Source organism: Lampetra planeri, chromosome 4 (genome assembly GCF_965212315.1).
Source record: "Lampetra planeri chromosome 4, kcLamPlan1.2.h2, whole genome shotgun sequence".
NCBI lineage: Eukaryota > Metazoa > Chordata > Hyperoartia > Petromyzontiformes > Petromyzontidae > Lampetra > Lampetra planeri.
In genome coordinates, this window is record NC_136110.1 from 31,141,687 (window position 1) to 31,164,957 (window position 23,271).

Genomic DNA, 23,271 nt, shown 5'->3' on the forward strand with positions numbered 1-23,271 from the left:
CACTGTGTGGTGAACGCGAGACGGTGGGGTCCTTAATAAAGAACGTGACACGAAGCAGCAGCCCTTCAAGGGCCACCGCTGCGGTTCCGGAGCCGCAGGTCACCGACTCCTGGTTGGCTTCAAGGTTGGGGCCCCTGGAGGAGAACTCACATCTCCCGGTGCCCCCCTCTTGTACCCCCCCCCCGCCACAGGAGTGTGCCCGCGGGCACTACCGAGACAGCCGAGGCTCCTTCTTGGGCCGGTGCCTCCCGTGTGACTGCAATGGCCACTCGGACGAGTGCCAGGACGAGACGGGCATCTGCATCGTGAGTGCCGCCGCCGCGGCGGCCAGCGGCGGCCCTCGGCTAACCGAGGCCCGACTCTCCCTGCTCTGCACGACAGCCGCCCTCGCCCCCCCCCCCACCACCCCTCACACCCCTAACCAAATGCTCCTCTGCCAGAGGTCGCAAACGGGTTTTGATTCCTTACCCGTACCCGTACCCGGCCGCACCAGGGTCGCAAACGGGTACCCGTACCCTACCCGATACCCGGCTACCCGTACCCGGCAGGGTATCGTGTAGGGTACGGGTACCCGATTGCGACCTCTGGGATGAAGCCATGTTGCAGGCGCGGGTGGGTTGATTCTAGGATCTTGAATTGTGAGAAGAGACAAGACGTTGGGAAATGAGTGACAAACGGTTACTCACCAGTGACTCCCGGCCTACCCGTACCCGGCCGCATCAGGGTCGCAAACGGCTACCCGTACCCGGCCGGGTACGGGTAGCCGGGTATCGGGTAGGGTACGGGTATCAGGTACCAGATTGCGTATCGGGTACCGTCCATAAGGGAAATCAACGCACCTCATATAGCCACGACAATTGAGAGTAAACTCGTATCCATTAGTTGACCTGAGCCATCAGATGAAGGTTCACGATCCTGCGACGAGAGTCAACTTCTCGACGAATTGTCACAAATGAAAGGCCGTGATTCGATTTTTGAATCCATACTTTTCTTTGTCTCGCTTTTCCCATCGCATTTGTATTGTTCATAAGGTTTTGTACAACTCTTAAGCTATATGTGGCATTAAAATTGAATTGGCATGAATGGAAAATAACCGATTCTCATGCATACCACACACGATTCAATGTATGTATAATGATAACAATAATATAATTGTATATACCGTCATTCATGCAACAAAATCGATTAATCGATGCACCATTACTTGCTTGGAAAACAGCACAGCCTAGATTGACATCCTGACGAATTGGATAAATCGTCGCTTAGTGAATTGCCTCGTTTGTTACTTGTGGAGACATTTGTAAAAAATTTGCTACAAAAAAATCAAATTAAGAGGGGCATTCGTCCGCAACGTAAATCATTGCCTCATATCAAGTCTGTCCTGCCACCAACAGAGGCTGAGAAGCGAATGCCCACTTGGTAGAGAAATAATCTGTTCCTAAACGCACGATCGCACGTCTGTATCGTGATGGTAAGCGCCGGTTTTATCCGTTGAATCGCTGCATTGTTGCACGCCTAGTGGCCCTGCCGCACGTGCACGTTTATGTGTGTGTGTGTACGTCTCGGCCTGTCTGACACGCGCACGCCGTGCTGCGCTGTGTTATTTTGCGTGCGAGCAGCACTGCGATCACAACACGCGCGGGGATCACTGCGAGCTGTGCCGGGAAGGCTGCCTGCCCCGCGACGTGCAGGGCGACGAGCCCACCAGCCAGTGCTTCCCCTGCCCCTGTCCCATGACCATCCGCTCCAACCAGTGAGACTCGCGCACGCACACGCACGCACGGTGACACACAGACACACACCAACTAGTGAGAGTCACGCGCGCACACACACACATGCACGCACGGTGACACACAGACACACACCAACTAGTGAGACTCGCGCACGCACACGCACACGCACGCACGGTGACACACAGACACACACCAACTAGTGAGACTCGCGCACGCACACGCACACGCACGCACGGTGACACACAGACACACACCAACTAGTGAGACTCGCGCACGCACACGCACACGCACGCACGGTGACACACAGACACACACCAACTAGTGAGACTCGCGCGCGCACACACGCACCAACCGGTGACACACACGCACAGAGTCGGTCGGGCGTGGTGCTGGCCACCCACCCCCTCGTGTGCCATGACGGCACTTCGTAGGTGCTCGCTAACAGCACTTGCTGATCTACGTTGCTGATCTCGTCAAGGAGCATAAACCATCAGGCAAACTCCGGCCATCCATGCAGCGGCTTTTGGCTAACCGTCGAACAAAGACGGTGACTGCATCGCATGCTCTCAGATGCGCTCCTGCGGAAGCCACTGGAGATGTGCACCTTTAAATCTAAATTGAAAACTAATTTCTTTAGAACTGCTTTTTGTGCCTAGTTTGTTGCCTTTCCCCCAATACGGTTGGCTACGTACGGTGCGAAACAAGTTCAACGTGCATACATACATACATACTTGCCCCAACATTCTGCTGATGCTATAATGGTGATCATTTGTCTTTGTACGTACACACAGCTTTGCCATTGGCTGCGTGCAGAAGCCAGAGGGCCTGGAGTGTCTGTGCCGGGAGGGCTACGAGGGCAAGAACTGTGAGAGGTGGGCTCATCGGCTGCAGTTTACTCGACTCGAGCGTGACGTCAGCCTTTGCACCATCGCCACTTTACGCTGAGCCCAAACAAAACGCGACGCCGGCAACAAAAGGCACCACGGTGGCTAGGAGATGTTAACGACCTCGCCTGGTATACAGGAGGTCGTGGGTTCGATCCCAACACTGACGGTGCCTGCTGTGTAATTAGAGTTTGCGTGTCTGTCTTTCTCTCTCTCATCATCATCACGGTGGCTAGGAGATGTTAGCTACCTCGCCTGGTATACAGGAGATCGTGGGTTCGATCCTAACCTTGACGATGCCTGCTGTGTATTTGGAGTTTGTGTGTCTCTGTCATCATCACAGTGGCTAGGAGATGTTGACTACCTCGCCTGGTATACAGGAAGTCGTGGGTTCGATCCTGACCCTGACACCTGCCGTATATTTTGAGATTTTTCTCCGAGTCCTCTGCTTTTTCCCCCTCCACATTTAGAATCAACATCGCGTGTTTAGAGTATTTGACTGCTATACATTTCCACACGATGATATGCTACTTTGTTGAGCTATCATTTGTAACCAGGAGGCTTCTGAAAAAAAAACAGTTACACAACTCAGAGGGCCTTACCTGGTAAAATAAAAAAGTATTGTTTAGTTTAGTTTGAGCAGGGAGGAACTTTGTCCCAGATTCACGGTCTGACAAAATAGCCGTGACACAACGCCTCATGATTCGCTTCGCTGTTGTTGTTTTTTTTTAACTCTGAAAAAACATGGGATTCAGGTGGTAAAACAAGCAAAAACAACACGCCCTCATAATATATGCATTGTGTCTTTGAAACTGATTGGCCTACATACTACCATTTGTGACCAGGTCACTTCTGAAGAAGAGCTACACAGCTCATGGTTCAAAATAAAAAAAAATATAATCTTTTATTAGAAGCTTTCGTGACTGCAGGATTTCATACTCGTAGGTTATTTCGTTAAAGTCACGTAGATAGGGAAATATTATTTATTTATTTTCCTATCTACGTGACTTTACCGAAAGAACCTAGGAGTACAAAAAAATCTAACTTAATAGTTATTTTTTCTATAGTTTAATAACTCGTGGCTTCCCAACAGGTGCGCGCCGGGCTACTTCGGCAACCCGATGGTGATCGGCAGCGAGTGCAAGGCCTGCCAGTGCAACGGCAACGCGGCAGACGACAGCGGCAGCCCCGGCGTGCCGGGCGGCTCGTGCGACCCCGTGACCGGCCAGTGCCGCCAGTGCCGGCCCCACACGGCCGGCCCGCGCTGCCAGGACTGCGAGCAGGGTTACTACGGCGATGCCGTTTTCGCCAAGAACTGCACGGGTAGGCGGGGGCGACGCCGGCGAAAGCGGGTTTGAGACCGGCGGTTTTTATCGGGCGACGACGGTTGGCTACGTACGGTGCGAAAGAAGTTCGACGCACACGCGTGACGGCGGGTTGGGTGAGATGTCCTGGAGCGACGGTGCGACGACGGTGCGGTGACGGTGCGGTGTCTGCCGCGTGTCCGTGCGCAGCTTGCCGCTGCGACAAGTGCGGCATGAAGGGATGCGACGGCAGGAGTGGGAAGTGCATCTGCAAGCGTGGGGTCATGGGTCACTCCTGCAGCACCTGCGAGGTACGAGAGCCAACGTCACGCTCGGCTGGGTGGATGGCTGGAGGCGAATAGACGTGGGAGCATGCAAGTGCAGTACGACAACTGCCCTTAGCCCGGTTTTGCATGGTGGTCGCCCATCCAACCACTCTCCAGGCTCCAACCTGCTTAGCTTCCGAGACCGGGCGCATTCCGGTTGATTGGGTGACAAGCGCACTCTGCATGCACGTATGAACGATTCTCTCTGTTTGCGTCCATGGTGGTGAGTCGGTCCGTAGGCATGAGTATTTGGTGATCTGAGCCAAGTGTGTGCACGTGTGGGCAGGGGTGGCATCGTGATGAGCGAACTGCTCTGTGAGTCCGGCAACTTGAGTTCGATTCCCAGCCACAGCCAACACCGGCGCCGTATATCCGAACCGGTCCTGAGCCTCCCCTAGATCGACTCAGCCTTAAGTGATAACTTACCACGGAGTGTAAACATCCGGCAATTGTGCTGGCCAAACCACCCTCTCGTGGGCCATTCCGGCACTAACAGGTGATCCCTCGCAGCACTCGTCAAGGTGCATAAACCATCACCACCCGAACTCCAGTCGTCATCCTCGCAGCAGCGGCTTTTGGCTGGCCATCGCATCACGCTCTTTCAGATGTGCTTCTTGCGGCCTTCTGGAACGCTCTTCCTTCCGATATTAGGAAGCCACTGGAGCTACGCACTATTAAATCGTCCAGATTGAAACCCCCTTTATTTAGAACTGCTTTTTGTGTCGAGTTTGTTCTTTCTCCGCACCTCCGATGAGCACGGTTGGCTACGTATGGTGCGAAAGAAGTTCAACATACATACAAGAGATAGATGATGATGATGAATGGACTACCACAGCTCGCTCTTAGCAGGCATTAAATGAGTCCCCCGCGCGTCGTGTTAATGGACGAACATTCAACACACGTAATACTTGCCACAACAGTCTGTATGGCTATGCGACGATCTGAGCGGTGCGTGCGTGTGTGTGTGTCCCTTGCAGCCGGGCTACTACGGCTTCGACTCGTGCAAGGGCTGCGAGTCGTGCGAATGCGCCGTCGCTGCCCTGGGCTCGCAGTGCGACCCGCGCTCGGGACGGTGCCAGTGCCCGCCCAGCGTGACGGGCCGGCGCTGCGAGCTCTGCCAGCCCGGCTACTGGAACTACGGCCCCAACGGATGCCAGCGTGAGTGGCGGCGCTGGCACCCAGAAGACGACGTTTAAATACTTTTAGGTTTTTTCGGTAAAGTCACGTAGGTAAAAAATAAAATTGAAAGTTAATAAAATTAATATTGGAAATAAAATAAAATAATAAATCACGACGTATCGGAGGCAACACAAGTCTCCGTCATCAGGTAGGACCGTCACAGCTAAAATTACTGCATCAAGCTGTGACGGTCCCACCTGATGACTTGTGTTGCCCCTGAAACGTCGTGATTTTTTTTTCCATCATTAATTTTATTAACTTTACATTTTATTTTTTACCTACGTGACTTTACCGAAAAAACCTTAGAGTATGGATCCTTGCGGTCACGAAAGCTTCAAATCTAGAACGAAGTTTAAATGTCTCCCCCGTGTAGCCTAAACGGACTTGTGGCGGCACGTGCTGTGGGCGAGCACCTAGTGAAGGGCAGCACACGAGGGGGTGGGTGGCCAGCACCATGCCCGGCCGCCTTTGTGTCCCCAGTGGCGATGTTTACACATCGCACCAGGTACTCATTTGACGCTGAGTCGACCTAGGGGAAGGCTCAGGACAGGTTCAGACAATCATCGCTGGTGTTGGCCGTGAGCGGGAATCGAACTCGGGTCACCGGGTTTCGTAGCGCAGCGTAGCGCTCACCGCTGCACTACCCACACACAGAGGCACGGAGGAGTTCACAGCCACGTGCTGGGCTTGCTGTGTAGTTCACAGTGCACAGTGCAGGGCTGCGTTGTGGCCTGCAGAGGGCTGTGCAGCAACGCGCATTGCTACGTCTGCGTCTGTGCTCCCACGCCTATGCTAACCCCCCCCCCGCCTTCACCAACACGCGCTGACCAACGCGGGGAAGTATGGTCAAATAACCCCCACGACCGGCACGGAGTGGGCAGGCCCCCCATCCACCAGTGGATTGGCATAAGGGCTGTACCTGTCCGGTGTATGCACAGTGCTGTGTTTGTTTGGTGCCTTAGGATGAATGCCTTAGGATGCGTGCGGCGTCAATGGCACAGCTGAGGTTCCGCAGTGGGGAAAAACCGACGTGGGTTTCTCGTGAGCCGCACTGGCCTGGCTCTGCCCAGCGATGCGTGTCACGTGTGTGTCTGCGTGTGTCCGTGCATGTGTGTTTGCGTGCGCGCATTTGCGTGCGTGGGCAGCGGAGGCGTAGCGGTTCGTGCGCCGCGCTGCAACCCCGACGACCCGGGTTCGATTCCCGCTCACGGTCAACAACGGTGACGATGATCTGAACCGGTGCCGGGTCTCCCTTAGGTCGACTCAGTACCTACAAATGAGTAGCTGGTGCGGTGTGTAAAAACATCGTCAATGGGGAGACAAAGGCGGCCGGGCGTGGCGCTGGCCCACCCACCCCCTCGTGTGCCGTGCCGGCCTTCATACGCACGTTGAACTTCTTTCGCACCGTACGTAGCCAACCGTGCCAATCGGAGGTGCTCGCCAACAGCGCTTGCCCCAACAATTCTGTCGAGGCTACACAGGGGATCTTTGTCTTCGTTGTTGTGCGCGACACGCAGGCTGCGAGTGCACGACGGGCTCGTGCGACCCGCATACGGGACGGTGCAGCTGCAAGGGCGGCGTGAGTGGCGAGCAGTGCGATCAGTGCAGCAGCCCTCTGGAAGTGCCGGTGCTCACAGCGGACGGCACGATGCAGTGCGACAGTAAGGAGGCCGTGGGAGGCGTTGCACCCCCCCTTGATGCGTTAGAATTCTCTCCCACGTGATTGACCGCACGGCCCGTTGCATCCCTCTCCTCCTCAGGACCTCACCGAGGACTTTCCGAACCGCATTCTCCCCAATTTTCCCAACTTATCACGTTGCCACTTTTCACTCTTAAGGATCTAAAACGTGATTAATACAGGGTCACTCACGCAAGGCCTCACAGCGCTTTACACAGAATAGCCCGACCCTTATCAAACGCTTAGCAGGTAATACTGAATAAAAACCTTAACAAAGAAAATTAATTGGAATTCAAAAGAATAAACGCAATGCAAAAGGCGCATAATATACACAGGCGGGTGTGTATGTGAAAACAAACATGATTTACGACGGAACCTTAAAGACTCAACTTTCTGAGACTCCCTAAAGACCTGGGGAAGAGTGTTCCACGGGCTTCTCTGCAGATTATCACCTCTCTCCCCTCTTCCCCTGGTTGCTAATTAAAACCATTAACTCACGTTGCAGTGCATTCTGCATTCACCACGGTTAACATCGCTGGGGGAATCTCTCAACCGGTCCGGAACCCTCTTCTACATCGTCTCGGCCTTAAATGAGTACCCGCCATTTTGTGTAAACTTCAGCCCTGGGAAGACAAAGGCAGCCGGGTGAGGTTCCGGTCACAAAATCCCTTCCCTCCATGCACCCTTTCCGGCCTCGATAGGTCCTCGCTAAACGCCACTTTTTCCCACACCTCCGATCGACGCGGTTGGCTACGTACGGCCTGACAGCGGTTCACCATAACCGCGCAGCACATGACAGCGCTCGCTCCGACATTTGATTAAAGGTGACGCGAGGGGACGCGTGGCGCCCCTTTCTCTCCGCGTGCCACAGTGTGCGACGGCTGCGTGCTCACCCTGCTCAACGACATGGACGGCGCCGGCAAGTCGCTGTCCGACATCAAGAGCATCCTCAAGGGCGTGAGCATCAGCACCGTCACGACTGTGCGCCTCAACAAGCTCAACTCCTCCCTCCTGCAGGCCCAGGTAGGGCGGCCACGACGTGCGGTGTGTCGTCATCGGCATCATCACAGTCGGCGTCGGCCGTCACCGATCCACTGCTGGGTGAAGGGTTTTTTCCCGAGTCGTCTATAAAGCTCCACATGGTGATAATCCGCTTCGTGGAGCTATTGGACCTTGTTGTTGTCAGGATAAAAGTATAAAAAATAAGAATAGGTTTTACCCTTTCTGGCAATGAAACAGGTATTAAGATGTTAAAACACCAAATATATAACTTTTGCAAGGAATCATGTCTGCATTTACCACACTTTATTATGGTCAAATATGCAAGCAAGCATGCGCTGGTAATATATGCATTTACTTTGAAACTGATTGGCCTCCATAGTATTATTTTTGTCCAGGTTGAAAAAGAGCTCTATTGTATAGCTCAGTGGGCCTATCTTGGTAAAATAAATCATTGTTTAGTTTGAATACACCCATCTTAATTGAAAGAGCAGTCTGTGCCGGATCAACGCGTTATGTATCTCGTTACTCCAATGCAGAAAGACCTGTCGCGCTACAAGAAGTCCGTCACCGACCAGAAGAAGAAGGTGGACGTGATGGAGACCGACACAATGGACTTCCAGATGGACATCAACGCCCTGAAGGAGCAGGTAACACCGATCGTCCCGCCCAATCCGTCGGGATGAACTTGAGAAGTCACTCGCGAACGTGCGAAACTCGCGCATCGCGAGTGTTTACTTGCATACGTTTGTTTGACTCGACCCTGACCGTCGGGCGGGTGGGGATGTTGCCCGCCGCCAGGTGGACAGCGGCGCGCGGCGTGTGAAGGCCCTGGAGGCGTCGCTCGAGCGCACGCACAAGCGCGGCGGCAGCGTCAGCAAGACCGTGGACAGCGTCGTGCGCTTCATCCAGGGTGGGTTCCGCAACCGCCGCCCTCGCCCCGCCCGGTAAAACTTGCCGTGCTCGCCGGCAATTCGCCGAAATATGCGGCCGTTCTCTCCCGGTTGGCTGCGGTCTGCGGGGGGTGCCGGGCGGTGCGCAGGCGGCGCAACTGCACACCCCAGGGCTCGCGGAGCCGGACGGGCACAGAAAGGGAAATGCCGGACATGGGGACTCATTTAATTAATTGCGCCACGATGAAATTGAGGGCATGAAAAATATGAGGGCCTTAATATCCTATGGGTTGATCCCATGCCTTTTGACTAGCCGTCGCAGCGGCTTTTGGCTGGCCATCGAACAAAGATGCTCACTGCGTCACACGCTTTCAGATGCACTTCTGCGGCCGTCTGGAACGCTCTTCTTTCCGATATTAGGAAGCCACTGGAGCTATGCACTTTCAGATCTCGATTGAAAACTCATTTGTTTAAATCCGATTTTTGTTGATGCGTGTGGTTGTTGATGTTTTTGTTGATGCGTGTGGTTGTTGATGTTGTGAGTTCCACCATTAGTTTTGTGCTGCTGCTGCTGCTGTGCTTTCACTCATGGGCACTCTCCTGAACCTTCCACGCTAGACTCAAAACACCCTCGCTGCGTAAGATATTAAGGCCCTTATACACACCCTGCTCCCGATATTAACGATTCCTGATTCCCCCCTTATCCCCCCATTGCTCATGCCCCTCCCCATGCAGAGTTGATCTCGAAGGCCGGCGCAGGGCCCAGCGGGCTGCCCCTGCCTGCCGAGGAGTTCCAGCGGAAGCTGGCGGAGGCCGAGTCGCTCGTGCGGGAGATGAGGAACAGGAATTTTGACAAGATGCAAGACGTGGCCGACGAAGAGAAGCGGCTTGCGGAGGATTGTAAGTCACGACGCCAGATGTCACCGCACCAGATGTGATGGCACCGGATGTTACCACACCGGATTTCATCGCGCCAGATGTGACCGCACCAGATGTCACTGCACCAGATGTTACCACACCAGATGTTAAGACACCAGATGTGACGGCACCAGATTTGACCTCACCAGATTTGACCGCACCAGATGTGACCGCACCAGATTTGACCTCACCAGATGTGACCGCACCAGATGTGACGGCTTCATATGTGACGGTACTAGGGCTAAACTGAATATTTTCTGGGTCGCTGGTAGACGGGAGTAGGCACATGTTGAGCAACCACAACCATGTATGTATGTTGAACTTCTTTCGCACTGTACATAGCCAACCGTGCGATTTTAGTGGTGCGGGAAAGAGAGGTATGCTGAGCATGACGTGCTGAGTGTTGTGTTTGTTTAAGGACGCAAGCCCTTTGTCCATTACAGACTTCCTGGCCCATTAAACAGATGCTGCTGCTGCTGCTTCCACCACCCTGCCTGCTGCTATCAGTTTACCATCCACAAACACCACAGTGGGGGCCATTAATAAAAATCAACGAACGATATTTCACATTCATATTAAAACTACGTTTTTCAATTAGACATTTTTTTCTCCCGAAACTAGATTTTCACTTTAACGCTATTTTATCTGACTCTGGCCAACTCCATCACTCTATATTCGCCTGAGAGTGAAGGCTTCAAAAGGTTTTAACTACCTCGCCTGGTATACAGGAGGTCGTGGATTTGACCCCGACCTTGACGCCTGTATATTTGGAGTTTGCATGTTCTCCCAGTGGTGGTGTGGATTTTTCGCCAGGTCCTCCACATTTATAATCAACACGTGTTTAGAGTATTCGGCTGCTATAAATTTCCACACGATAAGCCACTTCGTTGCATATCATTTGTGACCAGGTCGCTTCTGCAAAAGAGCTACATAGCTCAGTGGGCCTTTCGCACTTCCAATTAGCCCCGGCACCTCCGATCACCACGGTCGGCTGCATACGGTGTGAAAGAAGTTCAACATACATATACCTGGTTTAAAAAATTCCATATTAAGTTACGATTTGTTACGGTCTTCCCATCGCCGCGCGCAGTGATGAGTCGCGTGCGGAAGGAGTTCTCCAAACCGCTGAAGGACCTGGCGAGCCGGGCCAGCGTGGCGCACGACAACCTGGAGAAGTACGACCGCGTCCTGGCCGACCTGCTCGAGTCCATCAACGCCGCGCGCAACCTCACCAACCACGCCAACACCCTCAACAAGGCCAACCAGGCCGCCCTAGACCGCAACCAGGTGAGGCCGACAATCGGCGTGCGGTGCTGCTGCCGCGCAAGCCGGCAAGACGTTCAGATGAGGGGGTGATTTTGACCGCGCAAAAGTCACCGTCGTCGTCGTCGTCGTCTCCGGCGGCATCGTTATCGTCGCGAGCGTGCGCTGTGATGGCACGCGCGTGTAACCGCCGCCCCCGTGTCTTGCGAGCAGCAAAAGGTGAAGGACGTGAGGCAGGCGGCGGGCGAGGCGAACAAGTCCCTCTCCGACGCCGAGAACGTGCTCGGCCAGGCCTACCAGATGATTCAGCTGCTGGAGGCGTCCCGAGTGGTGGGTCACCCGCGCCGCTGCCGCACCGCGCCAGCGAGGACGCAGACGGCGTGCCGGTCGAGTTGCCGTGCGTCGCGGAATACCGTTGCCGCGGCAACAATGACCGGAAACCGCCGTTCGACGGAAGCGAAATTAGAAAGAGTTGGCAGGCCAAAAATATAGCCCCTCCCTAGTGGCGCGGTTGTTGCGGCTAAGTTGCTTGCAGGGACCGATATGCGTCGTTTCTTTTAGCGAGTTGCCGTGGGCTCGGTAAAACAAAGACAACGGCCCGCCATACCCCATCGTTTTGAGCAAAAGGAGCGTTCACGCAGGTGATTGCGTTCGTGGGTGGCACGAACCAAGTGCCGCCATACCGCTCCGCCCCGCCACGTTCTCCCCCCTCAGTGTTTGTGTCCCCCCCCCCGCCCTGCCCCACCCCGTGCGCAGGAGTACGAGAAGCTGTCGGCCGAGGTGGACGGAGCCAAGAACCTACTCCGGGACAAGGTGGAGAAGATGGCGGAGGGCGCAGCACAGGAGCCGTTGGTCCGGCGAGCGGAGGAGCATGCCAAGCGCCTGCAGGAGCTCGCCGACAACCTCAAGCGGTGCGTTTTTTTTTTTACCATCTCACGGTTGCTGAAGTCTAGGGCCAAAAGTCCAAGTTCCCATTCGGCCAGCAGAACAACACAATCGTAGATGGGATAGTTAAGCGTTGATACGCTCCTTGTATTTGGTTCGTTGTCCTTCCCTCGCACCCACAATTAGCATGGTTGGCTACGTACGGTGTGAAAGAAGTTCAACATTCATGCATACAGATAAGAGATGGTGGGAGGGAGTCCCAGACTTGAGCGGTGTGAGGGTCAAGAAGTGGGAAGAGAAGTGTTTTGACCTGCAGTGTGGTGGTGGTGTTGCCAGGGCATCTAGGCAAGCCTCCACCTGTACACGCAGTTACATGTCCCTTCGTGCTCGTCCCCAGGCTGCTCAAAGACATCGACCAGAACGAGTACATCCAGAAGGCCATCCTGGCGTCCAAGGCCTACGAGGACATCATCAAGGCCCTGAAGGAGACGGAGGAGGCTGCCGACCAAGCGCTGCAGGCTGCGCTGAAGGCCGAGCAGGTCAGCGCGTTGTGTCCGTGGTGAATCCGTGCGTTCACAGCGCACTCTCGCGACTCCGTGGAGCTGCCTGGTGGACAGCAGGGCACAGTGCGAGCTCGTCCATAGTTGTAATGTACTTCTTTGCTCCCTCGTCTTGCTTCCATGTCCTTTTCCCTCCCGCCTGTACTGACCAGCGTGCTGGACTGAGAGGATGACAACAAATATTTGTCTTGTTTTATCGTCACCAAGGTGATAGATTTTCACTGCTATGCCGTTATTTATGTTTGCTTTATATATCCTGCACCCGAGTTGGATGTATTTATGGTAGGTCTGGGCTGAGAAATCATGACATAAGAAAGGTCACTGCCCCAAAATGTCGCCTGTTTTTTATATATTTTTTTATAAAGACCACACAGTGTTATATTGAAGAAGGTGTTGAGCTGTTAGGAATCCTGTATGAGTGGACCCTGTTGGTTCAGTGTCAGCTGTACAATGAAATCTAGCAAAGGGAAGGAAGCAGTTGCAAGTCACAGTGGTGGCATCCACGGCTTGCTTACGAGCAACTCGGCCTACGTGGTCGTGGCACGGGTGGCGAGCGAGCTGCCGTTTTCCCAGAAGCCTTTGCAGCCATTGATGTGAAAACTCGTGACATCCGCTGACCCCTGACCCCTACTGACTCCCATTTGGCAGGACGTGCAGCGGGAGAACCTCCCGAAGAAGGCGGCCGATTCGAAGAAGGCAAGCGAGACACTCAAGAAGGATATCGAGGACAAACAAGGGACGATTAAGGGTGAGCCATTGCGCAAGAAGTTCTCTCTCTACGCAAGCAATGCGTAGAGAGAGAGATTCAATAAACTATCAAACTAGAATTCTGCACATGCGATACACGTTTGCACACGTATGTGCGTAGGTACACATACATACATACATACACACGTGGTCAGCGCTTACAGCCATGCCGATTGCTTACCCTCCCGTGCACAGACCTGGATAAGAAGCTGCAGGGAGTCAAGGACACCGTGAACACGGCCAAGGACAAGCTGAAGGCTCTGACGGATGCCCTGCAGCGCGCCAAGCAGGACCTGGCCATGGTGAACCGAGGTAGGGCACAGCCACCACTTGCCCACGGCCCGATTTTGTACCAAATGATCAGGGAGCACGAAACACGCGCCCCTTTCTTTACAGGGCGGCGAGATGGATATGCGGATTGAAGCCATAATAATTAATGTACCTTTGGTGTTCTCAGCATTCTCGTAGCAAGATGCCATCACAAAGGCACTGTGCGTTACAGACGGGTTTAGTCCTCCAGTATGGGGAGATGTTGCTCTGGGGTTTCACCCAATTAGGCCAAATTCGGGAAATCTGGATCATGATGCCATCGAATAGCGCCATGGGACCTCTGTCTTCCACTGTGAAGCAGAGACCGCGTATTTATAGAGTTAAAATATACCGTGGTATTAACCAGGGCAGCTTCAGGGTTCGAACCGCGAACCTCTGCAATGCACGTACCGCTTGGCCATGTCACCGCCGCAAATACGGCGGAACAAACGGTGAAAGTGTGCAAAGAAATGTGTGGTAAGAGGTGCGTAATGGAATCCCATTGGGGCACACAGCAGGCATTCGGCAAATGTATAACAACAGGAAGTGGCCCGGTGGCTCAGAGGTCAGATCGCTGACCTCACACCGCTGAGATCTTGGGTTCTAATCCAGGCAGCCACCTCTGATTAAACCTACTTCTCAAGTGTAGTGAGTTGATGGCTTAAGCCCAGTCACCAATGACTACAAAAAAACACCATCACATTAAATTTGGTAATGCAAGCTAATTTGGCTAAACACCATCCCAGAACATTTTAAAAATATTATTTTAACTTTCAGACTACAAACATTATTCTCCATAGCAGAGTGGGTTTGACAATGATGCCCTCTTCTGGTGTGGACCAGAGAACACTTGAAAGGAACTCAGAGGTACCTTTGTGATATCCGCATCCATGGGATTGCAAGTGCTCCAAATTAAAACTTGGTCTCATGACAAACAGGGAAAAATTGCGTAGAGGAGACCAAATATTCATTTTACCAGAAGTGCTTTGTTGAAAAAATAAAACGAGGTGAAGGTACGATGGCATCGTACAGCCAGACGGGGATTGGTGAGGGAACGCGAGTGGTGAAGCGCAATGGAGTAACACCAACGAGCGAGATAGGGGTCCCACGCAGGTGGGTGAACATTATCGGGGGGGGGGGGGACAAAGACAAAGATCCCCCGTATAGCCTTAACAGACTGTAGGGACAAGTGCTGTTAGCGAGCAGCTATGAAGGCCAGAACGGTACACGAGGGGGTGGGTGGCCAGCACCACGCCCGACCGCCTTTGTCTCCCTAGCGGCGATGTTTACACACCGCACCAGGTACTCATTTGAGGCTGAGACGGAGGGGAGGCCCAGGACCGGTTCAGATAATCGTCACTGGTGTTTGCCGTGAGCAACACACACACACGCGGTGGAGAGGTGTCCAGATATTTGTTCCAAACGAACCAACCGACGTGCGTTCGTCTCGCAGGCAACATTGACGAGGTACTCCGCAAGGCCAAGGAGGATGCGCAGGCCGCGGGAGACCTGGCCATGAGCACGGAGAACGAGGCCAACAGCATCCTCGAGGAGGCGAAGAAGCTGGCCGAAAAGATCAAAAGCGGCGCCGTCGACAGCCAGGGCTTCCAGCTCGCTTTCATCGAGGCCACCAAGAAGGGTGAGTCGCCGCGGCGCGGCCGGGTTGAGCCGGGCGCTGCCCCCCCGAGGCGATTTTTAGGGCAGTCATCAACGGCAATGGTCGCCCAGTGAAAGTCGCTTCAAAATCTAAACAAATCTGGCCGCGGGTGTCCCTCGCGGGAAAACCGGGACATCAACTTCCAGTGAGATCGCATCCATAGATAGAGAGAGAGAGAGTTATACTGGATGTGGTGTCGTTAGTGGCGAAACATTTCGCGGGCCGCCGACTGGGACTGACCCGGCTGAATGGAGCCTTGATTACAGAATCCTCCCCCACCTGGAATCTCGAGCCGCCGCTGGGGCGGCGACGTGAGCCAGCACAGTGTAGGTCAAAGGTAAAGGTAAAAGCTCAGCCCTGCAATTTTCCTCACTCACGCCGCTAGAGAGCCCCCTACGAAGCCCCTTCCAGGGGGTATTTTGGCCTACTCTTTCACCCTGGCTACGCATCATGAAAGAGGTGGGAGCACCCACGCTTTATCCTCCAACGTGCAACCTGGAACTCGACGGACAAATAAGTCGACACGTGCTTCAAGAAGACTGGCTTAACAATACTGTATATACATAACACGTAGAGAGTCCAGAGAGCACACCGAGGGGCCTGAGATATAAAGGCGATGGCCTCTCCATGTGTCGTTTAGAAAGTCCATTTCCCAAAACATCGGCTATTTAATTCTCTCCCCTGTTGTTGTCATAGTGTTATTGACGAATGTATTGAGTTTATTATTATTATTATTGTTCGTGCTCGTGCACCAGTGCCAACTCAGCAGCATCACCACATCTTTCGTCAACAAACTGTGGCTTACCCGCGTAATGCTGTTGGGTGGACAGGGAGGCGAAGGGCATTTTTAAGAAACTTGCGCCATTGTTTCAACTTCCGCGCCGGGAGATCGAACCGGTGACCGAGACACCGCCGCAGTGTCCGATGTTCCGTTCGAGTTTATGTCAACGTTTCTGAGGAAGCCGCTGGAGCTACACACTTTTAAATCATCTGCATTGATGACTCATTTATTTTCAAACCCCTTTTAGCGTTTAGTTTGTTGTCCTTCCCCCGCACCTCCGATTAGCACAGTGGGCAACGTACGGTGCGAAAGAAGTTCAACATACATACACTACACTATACACTACAGTGCACAATACACTACATACTACACTATACACAGCACTCATATACACTACACCACTATACACTACACCACCATGCGAAATTGAAAACAAATTTCTTGAGAACTGCTTTTTGGGTTCAGCTTGTTGTCATTCCCGCGCACCTCCGATAAGCGCTGATGCCTGCGTACGGTATGCGAAAGAAATTCAACACACACACATGCACACGTACTACATCCCTCGGTGTTCAGTCGTCATCGCTGCGGTCGCCTTGCTTCGCCCGCAGTGAATGACCTGACGGACCTGGTGCCCGAGCTCCTGAAGAAGCTGGCCGAGCTGGAGGGCAAGAACATCAGCGCGGACGTCGCAGGGAATCTGAGCAACATCCGGGAGATCATCGAGGCGGCACGGCACTCGGCCAGCCTGGTGAGTGCGACGTTTTGGCCTCCCAGTTAGCGAGCGCCTGTTAAGGTGAGGACAGGGCACAGGACGGGGCTCGGTGTGGCCAGCACCGTAACCCGGGCTCGCCTCCGTCTTGGCAAACAGCTGATTTCGACGCTTTGCTTATTTTTCAGGCTGAGTTGATACAAGGGAGGCACGGGACGTGTTCAGATACCATTTGCCACTCGGGGAATGCGTGAGCGAGTGTCAAACCCGGGTTCTGGGATTGTAACACAGTTCGTGAAATGCCATGGACCACAAATAACCCCCCCGTATAGCCTTAGGCCGGCACGGCACACGAGGGGATGGATGGCCAACACCACGCCTGGCCACCTTTGTCTTTCCAGTGTTTATACACCACACAAGGTACTCATTTGAGGCTGAGTAAACCTAGGGGAGGCCCAAGACTGGTTCACATAATCGTCATTGGTGTTGACAAGCGGGACAGGCAGCCTGGAGGCAGTGAACCGGCACGAAATTCTACACCCCCCCTCCAAGCTCTGCAGTCCTCTATATATGAAGTTGTGATTGGTCCATGAATGAGTGTTTAGGTGTTTGACTAGAGAGGTTTTGAACCGCTGGGCTCCGCGTGCATCCACAGGCGAAGGTGCCGATGAAGTTCAACGGCACTTCTGGGGTGAATGTGCGGTTGGGGTCGCCCCTGGAGGAGCTACGGCCCTACACCTCGGTGGCGCTCTACCTCCTGGACGCGGATCCGGCGCGCGGGGACGACACCACCGGTGACGACAGCCGCTTCCTCTTTTACCTCGGCAAGAAAACGGTGAGGCTCAAACACACCCAGCACCGCACACGCCACACGCACCGCACACACCGCACAGCACGCCACACACTGCACACATCACGTGCACCGCACAGCACGCCACACACCGCACGCACCGCACACACCGCACACACCGCACACACCGCACACACCGCACACACCACACACACCGCACACGCCACACGCACCGCACACACCGCACAGCACGCCACACACTGCACACACCACATGCACCGCACAGCACGCCACACACCGCACGCACCGCACACACCGCACACACCGCACACACCGCACACACCGCACAGCACTCCACACATCGCACAGCACGCCACACACCGCATGCACCACACACACCGCACAGCACTCCACACACCGCACAGCACGCCACACACCGCATGCACCGCACAGTGCACCACACACCGCACGCACCGCACACACCGCACACACCACACAGCACTCCACACATCGCACAGCACGCCACACACCGCATGCACCGCACAGTGCACCACACACCGCACACACCGGTGCGGAGCATCGTGGTTTCCCCTGGTTCATTCCGTGTTGTGTATTCACCATATAGCGCTGGACTACTGGGAGGCCGTGTGGCTGACAGGATGTCCCATAGCGCGGCACGGCCTTAAGAGCCCTGGTCTCTGACGTCACGATCTCTTTTGAATCCACAGGATGGAGGTCGCAGAAAGCGCCAGGCGGTGAGTGTCCCACCTTCTAGATTTGAAGCTTTCGTGACTGCAAGGAATCATCTTCTTAGGTTTTTTCGGTAAAGTCACGTAGAAAGTAAAATAAAATAAAAAACAAAAATCACGACGTTTCGGAGGCAACACAAGTCTCCGTCATCAGGTGGGACCGTCACAGCCAGATTAGCTGTATCAAGTGAGGCAATGATTCAAGATGTAATCCCTTAAAAGCGAGTTGAGGGGGGAGGGAGAGGGAGGGGGGAGCTCATCAGACTATGGTAGCCAATGAAAGGAACGTATCGGGAGGGAGGGGGGGCGAGGCCAAAAGGGTGGGCGATGGACGTGGAAGCGCTTGTGCGCAAGCGGCCAATTACTGCACACGCCAACACAATGGAGCGATTGTGCGCAAGCGGCCAGCTTGCGCACAAGCGCTTCCACGTCCATCGCCCACCCTTTTTGGCCTCGCCCCCCCCCTCCCTCCCGATACGTTCCTTTCATTGGCTACCATAGTCTGATGAGCTCCCCCCTCCCTCTCCCTCCCCCCACAACTCGCTTTTAAGGGATTACATCTTGAATCATTGCCTCACTTGATACAGCTAATCTGGCTGTGACGGTCCCACCTGATGACGGAGACTTGTGTTGCCTCCGAAACGTCGTGATTTTTGTTTTTTATTTTATTTTACTTTCTACGTGACTTTACCGAAAAAACCTAAGAAGAGTGTCCCACCTTCCCATCAGCCACAGGCACCTTCACTGCACTGCGGCCAGCACTCGTTGAGAGGGCAGCTCGCTGTTTGCCCAATTCAGCGCATATTGACGACTTGTGTCATGCTTGTTACACACGTTATTGTACATTTTGTCTCATTGATGTTGTCTTTTTTGTTCTATTCCACGATTGCATTGTATGTTGTCGGCATATGTAAGCAGAAGCCCCATTTTCTCTCTCGACATATAAATTGGAATTTGTCCATCGACCAAATTGGCTTTCCAGATGTTATCCATCAGCATTTGTTTGAGCGAGCAAACTCTGGACCAGTTTCGGCTTTCTCATTGACACAGCCAGGCCCGTTAAGCTGCTGGTTAATACTGGTTAATATCATTCCAGAAGGCCAAGAGGCTGATGCACTAAATTACATTCAATGAACGGCTGAGGCAGACATTTTATTTCATGAAAAAAGATAAAAATACCATTCAGTGGGTTTGGCCTTGTCGGTGCATAAAAATATCAGACTTGGCAAACACAATTTCACGCGGAATGCAGACACAATCTCACGGGCAATAAGGAAATACACTTCTGATCTCGTGAACTAAGGAAAAAAAATTTGACAGGAGAAAAATTGGAAATCCAGACAAACCTGGGCTTTTAGACATCACTAAATGAACTGAGGAATATCCAGCATCATGCTACAGCGCACATGATAAAATAAAATAAAATCAGGAGAGGATGCCCCCAAATAAATAGAATTACAAATGCAATCACGCGCGTGGATAAGCCGGCACCAGCACCTGACCAAGATTGCGACGGACAGGCACTCGTAGAGACAGAGAGACGGAGGTAACAGCCGAGGCGTCTTTGCTGTTCCCACGACAGTTGCGCTTCAGAGATAGATGATGATGAATATACTACCACAGCTCACTGTTGGAAGGCATTCAATGAGTTCCCCATGCGTCGTGTTAGTGGATGAACACTCTGCTGTGTGTACTACCTTGCTGATCTCGCCAAGGAGCAAACACCATCATGCAAACTCCGGTCATCCTCACAGCAGCGGCTTTTGGCTAACCATCGAACGAACACCGTCACTGCATCGCACGCTTTAAGATGCGCTTCTGCGGCCGTCTGGAACGCTCTTCCTTCCGATATTATAGAGCCACTGGGAGCTATGCACTTTTAAATCATCTCGATTGAAAAGTCATTTCTTGAGAACTGCTTTTCGTGTTTAGATTATTGTCCTTATCCCACATCTTCGATCAGCACGGTCGGCTAAATCCTGTGCAGAATAAGTTCCACACACACACATACATATATACATATATATATAAGAGATAGCTGATGAATGGACTATCACAGCTCGCTCTTAGCATTAATTAAATTAATTCCCCGTGCATCGTGGTAATGGACGAACACTCTGCTGTGTGTGTTTTTGCGTTTCTCAGGATTTGGGTGACTACATAGGAGCCTTCCTGGAGAGGAAGAAGGTGGTGTTTGTGTACAACTTGGGCATCGGTGACACCTTCCTACGGTTCCCCGAGCCCGACGCCATCATCAACCCTAAGGCTTTCACCTACGTGAGATTCGAGCGGTGAGTGGCGTGTGAGCGCACTCGCAGTCACGCTGTACGCGCCAGGTTCCTTCTGAAAAAGAGCTCCATCGTTCAGTGGGCCTTACCTGGTAAAATACAAAAAAATAGTTTAATAGTTTAGACATAGTTTTAATAGAGTAGGCCAAATTACGCTACAGGAGGCCATTTTGCCAGTGAGCAGTTAATTTCAGGGCTGGACCCTCGTGATAACCGCCATTGACATGTGGACTCCTCTGGCCCCCCTCTTCCGTGACCCCATGTAGGATCTATGAGCACGCCCAGGCAGAGTTTCGTCAAGACAAGCGGATATTCAAGACCATGTCCGTCGCCAGCCGGAAGGACTACCTGCTGGACCTGGACCCGGCCAACACCGTACTGTATGTGGGCGGTGCTCCTGCTGGTGCTCAGGTAACAACAACAACAACCATAATAATACTCTTTGATTCTTTCGGTAAAGTCACATAGGTATAAAATAAAATTAATAACGACGTTTCGGGCGCAACACAAGTGTCCGTCATCAGGTGGGAAAGCATGGTCTGCTGCTGAGGCAGACTGTTTTAAAAGGTTTGAAATGGGTGTAGCTCAAGGGTTATAAAGAAGTGGCCGGGGCTAGTGATGTTAATGTGAGAAATTCGTATGTAACTGTAAGATAGAAGATCGGCCTCTTAAACGAGGGCACGGAAGTGGCTATGTTAATGTGAGAGTATGGATTCCTGCAGTCACCAAAGCTTCAAATTCAAGATTGAACCATAATAATGACTCAAAATGATGTCCTGCTCAAATGAGCACCACAGCTGGAATAAAATTGAATAAAAGACAAAAACATTTTTAAATCAAATTACATGTAAAAAAATTATTGTTCTCATAATTATGTCTACAATTGCCTGTGGCCTGCACACATTCCAAACGAAGGCTGAGAATGTTTTTTTTCCCTTTGTGCAGCTGCCCGCGGCCTTGTCTCTGCCGAACTTTGTGGGGAACCTGGAGCTGGCCGCCATTAACGAGAACATAACGAGTCTCTACAACTTCGAGAAGACGTACTTCATGAACACCGTCACCGATTATCCAGCAAAGCGGTAAGTGGTTCCACTTGGCAGTGCCGCGGCTAGCGCGCTGCGCTACGAACCCGGCGACCCGAGTTCAATTCCCACTCATGGCCAACACCGGTGACGATTATCTGAACCGGTCCTGGGCCTCCTCTAGGTCGACTCAGCCTCAAATGAGTACCAGGTACGATGTGTAAACATTACCAATCAGGAGCCAAAGGCGTGGTGCTGGCCACCCACCCCCTCGTGTGCCGTGCCAGTCTTCATAGGTGCTCGCGAACAGCACTTGGCCCAACAATCTGTTAAGGCTATACAGGGGATCTTTATATTCGCGCCGTTACCTGTTTACTGCAGGCTTAGTGACGCGTCCGTCAAACTGGGCACGAAACACAGACTGCTCCCTACTCATAGAGTGACTGTGCCCCTGACAGCTTTGCCATCTGGGCGGCCGTCTCTGGTGCACACCCCTAATGCCAGGCCCGAGTTGACGGTCTGTAAGCGCGTGCTTCCAGGCGGTGACGTGGCCCAGCGACGGCACATTCACCGCTTAACACAGGGGGTTCGCGGTTCGAGCACATCGGCCGCCTTGGTTAACACTGCGGGCGTGTTAGCCATAGAGTGCACGCCCACCGTTTTGCAGTGAATGTTAAAGACCCCGAGATTTTTTTTTTCTCCCGAAAATGAATAGAGATGTGTTTTCTGGCACCACGGTTCGAATTTGATGAATTACTCATAAACTGCTTGTTTGGTAAACATGCAACGTCGCCCCCGTAGGCTGGCAGACTGAACCCTACTGGCTGACCGGTGCTGCGTTTCCCTCGTCTCACACAGGGACAGCTGCCACTGGGGGGGTCCCCTGAGATGAATTGGACGGGAGGCACGGTGTGAATATTAAGCAATGACGACGATGATGACGATGATGACGATAATGCATTGTGCCACCACACCCCACACTCTCGCACCACAGCTACAAGGACTCGCCGGAAGTGAACCCACAGACGTACTATTTCGACGGCACTGGGTACGCCGAGGCGCCAGTGGACGCCAGCGGCGGCCGCTACAACTTTGACTTCAACATCCGCACGTCGATGGATGACGGCATCCTGCTCTTCATGGAGAAAGACGTAGGCGAAGATTGTGCTGCGCCCATTTTTTTGTAGAACAACCACTCCGGCTCGCCTCGCAATCACCCAGCAAGCATGCAACGTTTGCTCAAAACGTTGGCCCAACGTTTTGGGCACAGTGCGAGGAAGAGGCACAGGGAGGGACGGTAGAGACTGGGAGAGCGTAGAGGGTGGGATGGGAAAGAGCAGTGAGAGGCTAGAGAAGCCAAGGTATTGTGGGTCAAGACCGTGGAGGGATTTTTTTCACTTAAAAGTGAACATTTTTAAACGGGCAGCGATAGTAGCCAGGGAGCCAGTGGGGATGGGAAAGTAGAGCAGAAGTGTGGGAATTGTGGGGGAGGTTAAAAATGATCCGGGCTGAGGCAATTTGTATCCTTTAGAGAGGAGTGAAGGGTGTAGGCAGGCAGGCTGAGCAGGAGAGAATTGCAGTAGTCAAGGTGAGTGCA

The 23,271-nt window shown here is 53.0% G+C and overlaps 1 protein-coding gene across 2 annotated transcripts in view; it reads left to right on the top strand.

Annotated features, from left to right (window-relative positions):
- LOC144717933 (laminin subunit alpha-5-like) overlaps positions 1–23,271 on the top strand; it is an 88,186-nt gene that overhangs the window by 58,875 nt on the left and 6,040 nt on the right. For both annotated transcript variants that reach the window (XM_078593744.1, XM_078593745.1), the window contains exons 44-68: positions 192–305; positions 1,620–1,753; positions 2,525–2,605; positions 3,711–3,940; positions 4,132–4,232; positions 5,225–5,405; positions 6,944–7,087; positions 7,976–8,127; positions 8,643–8,753; positions 8,905–9,016; positions 9,732–9,896; positions 11,005–11,201; positions 11,391–11,507; positions 11,934–12,088; positions 12,460–12,601; positions 13,271–13,370; positions 13,565–13,681; positions 15,132–15,317; positions 16,725–16,864; positions 17,481–17,660; positions 18,344–18,370; positions 20,510–20,655; positions 20,919–21,063; positions 21,598–21,731; positions 22,669–22,825. In XM_078593744.1, coding sequence (XP_078449870.1) covers positions 192–305; positions 1,620–1,753; positions 2,525–2,605; positions 3,711–3,940; positions 4,132–4,232; positions 5,225–5,405; positions 6,944–7,087; positions 7,976–8,127; positions 8,643–8,753; positions 8,905–9,016; positions 9,732–9,896; positions 11,005–11,201; positions 11,391–11,507; positions 11,934–12,088; positions 12,460–12,601; positions 13,271–13,370; positions 13,565–13,681; positions 15,132–15,317; positions 16,725–16,864; positions 17,481–17,660; positions 18,344–18,370; positions 20,510–20,655; positions 20,919–21,063; positions 21,598–21,731; positions 22,669–22,825 — 3,468 coding nt within the window. The remainder of the gene's footprint in view (positions 1–191; positions 306–1,619; positions 1,754–2,524; positions 2,606–3,710; positions 3,941–4,131; positions 4,233–5,224; positions 5,406–6,943; positions 7,088–7,975; positions 8,128–8,642; positions 8,754–8,904; positions 9,017–9,731; positions 9,897–11,004; positions 11,202–11,390; positions 11,508–11,933; positions 12,089–12,459; positions 12,602–13,270; positions 13,371–13,564; positions 13,682–15,131; positions 15,318–16,724; positions 16,865–17,480; positions 17,661–18,343; positions 18,371–20,509; positions 20,656–20,918; positions 21,064–21,597; positions 21,732–22,668; positions 22,826–23,271) is intronic.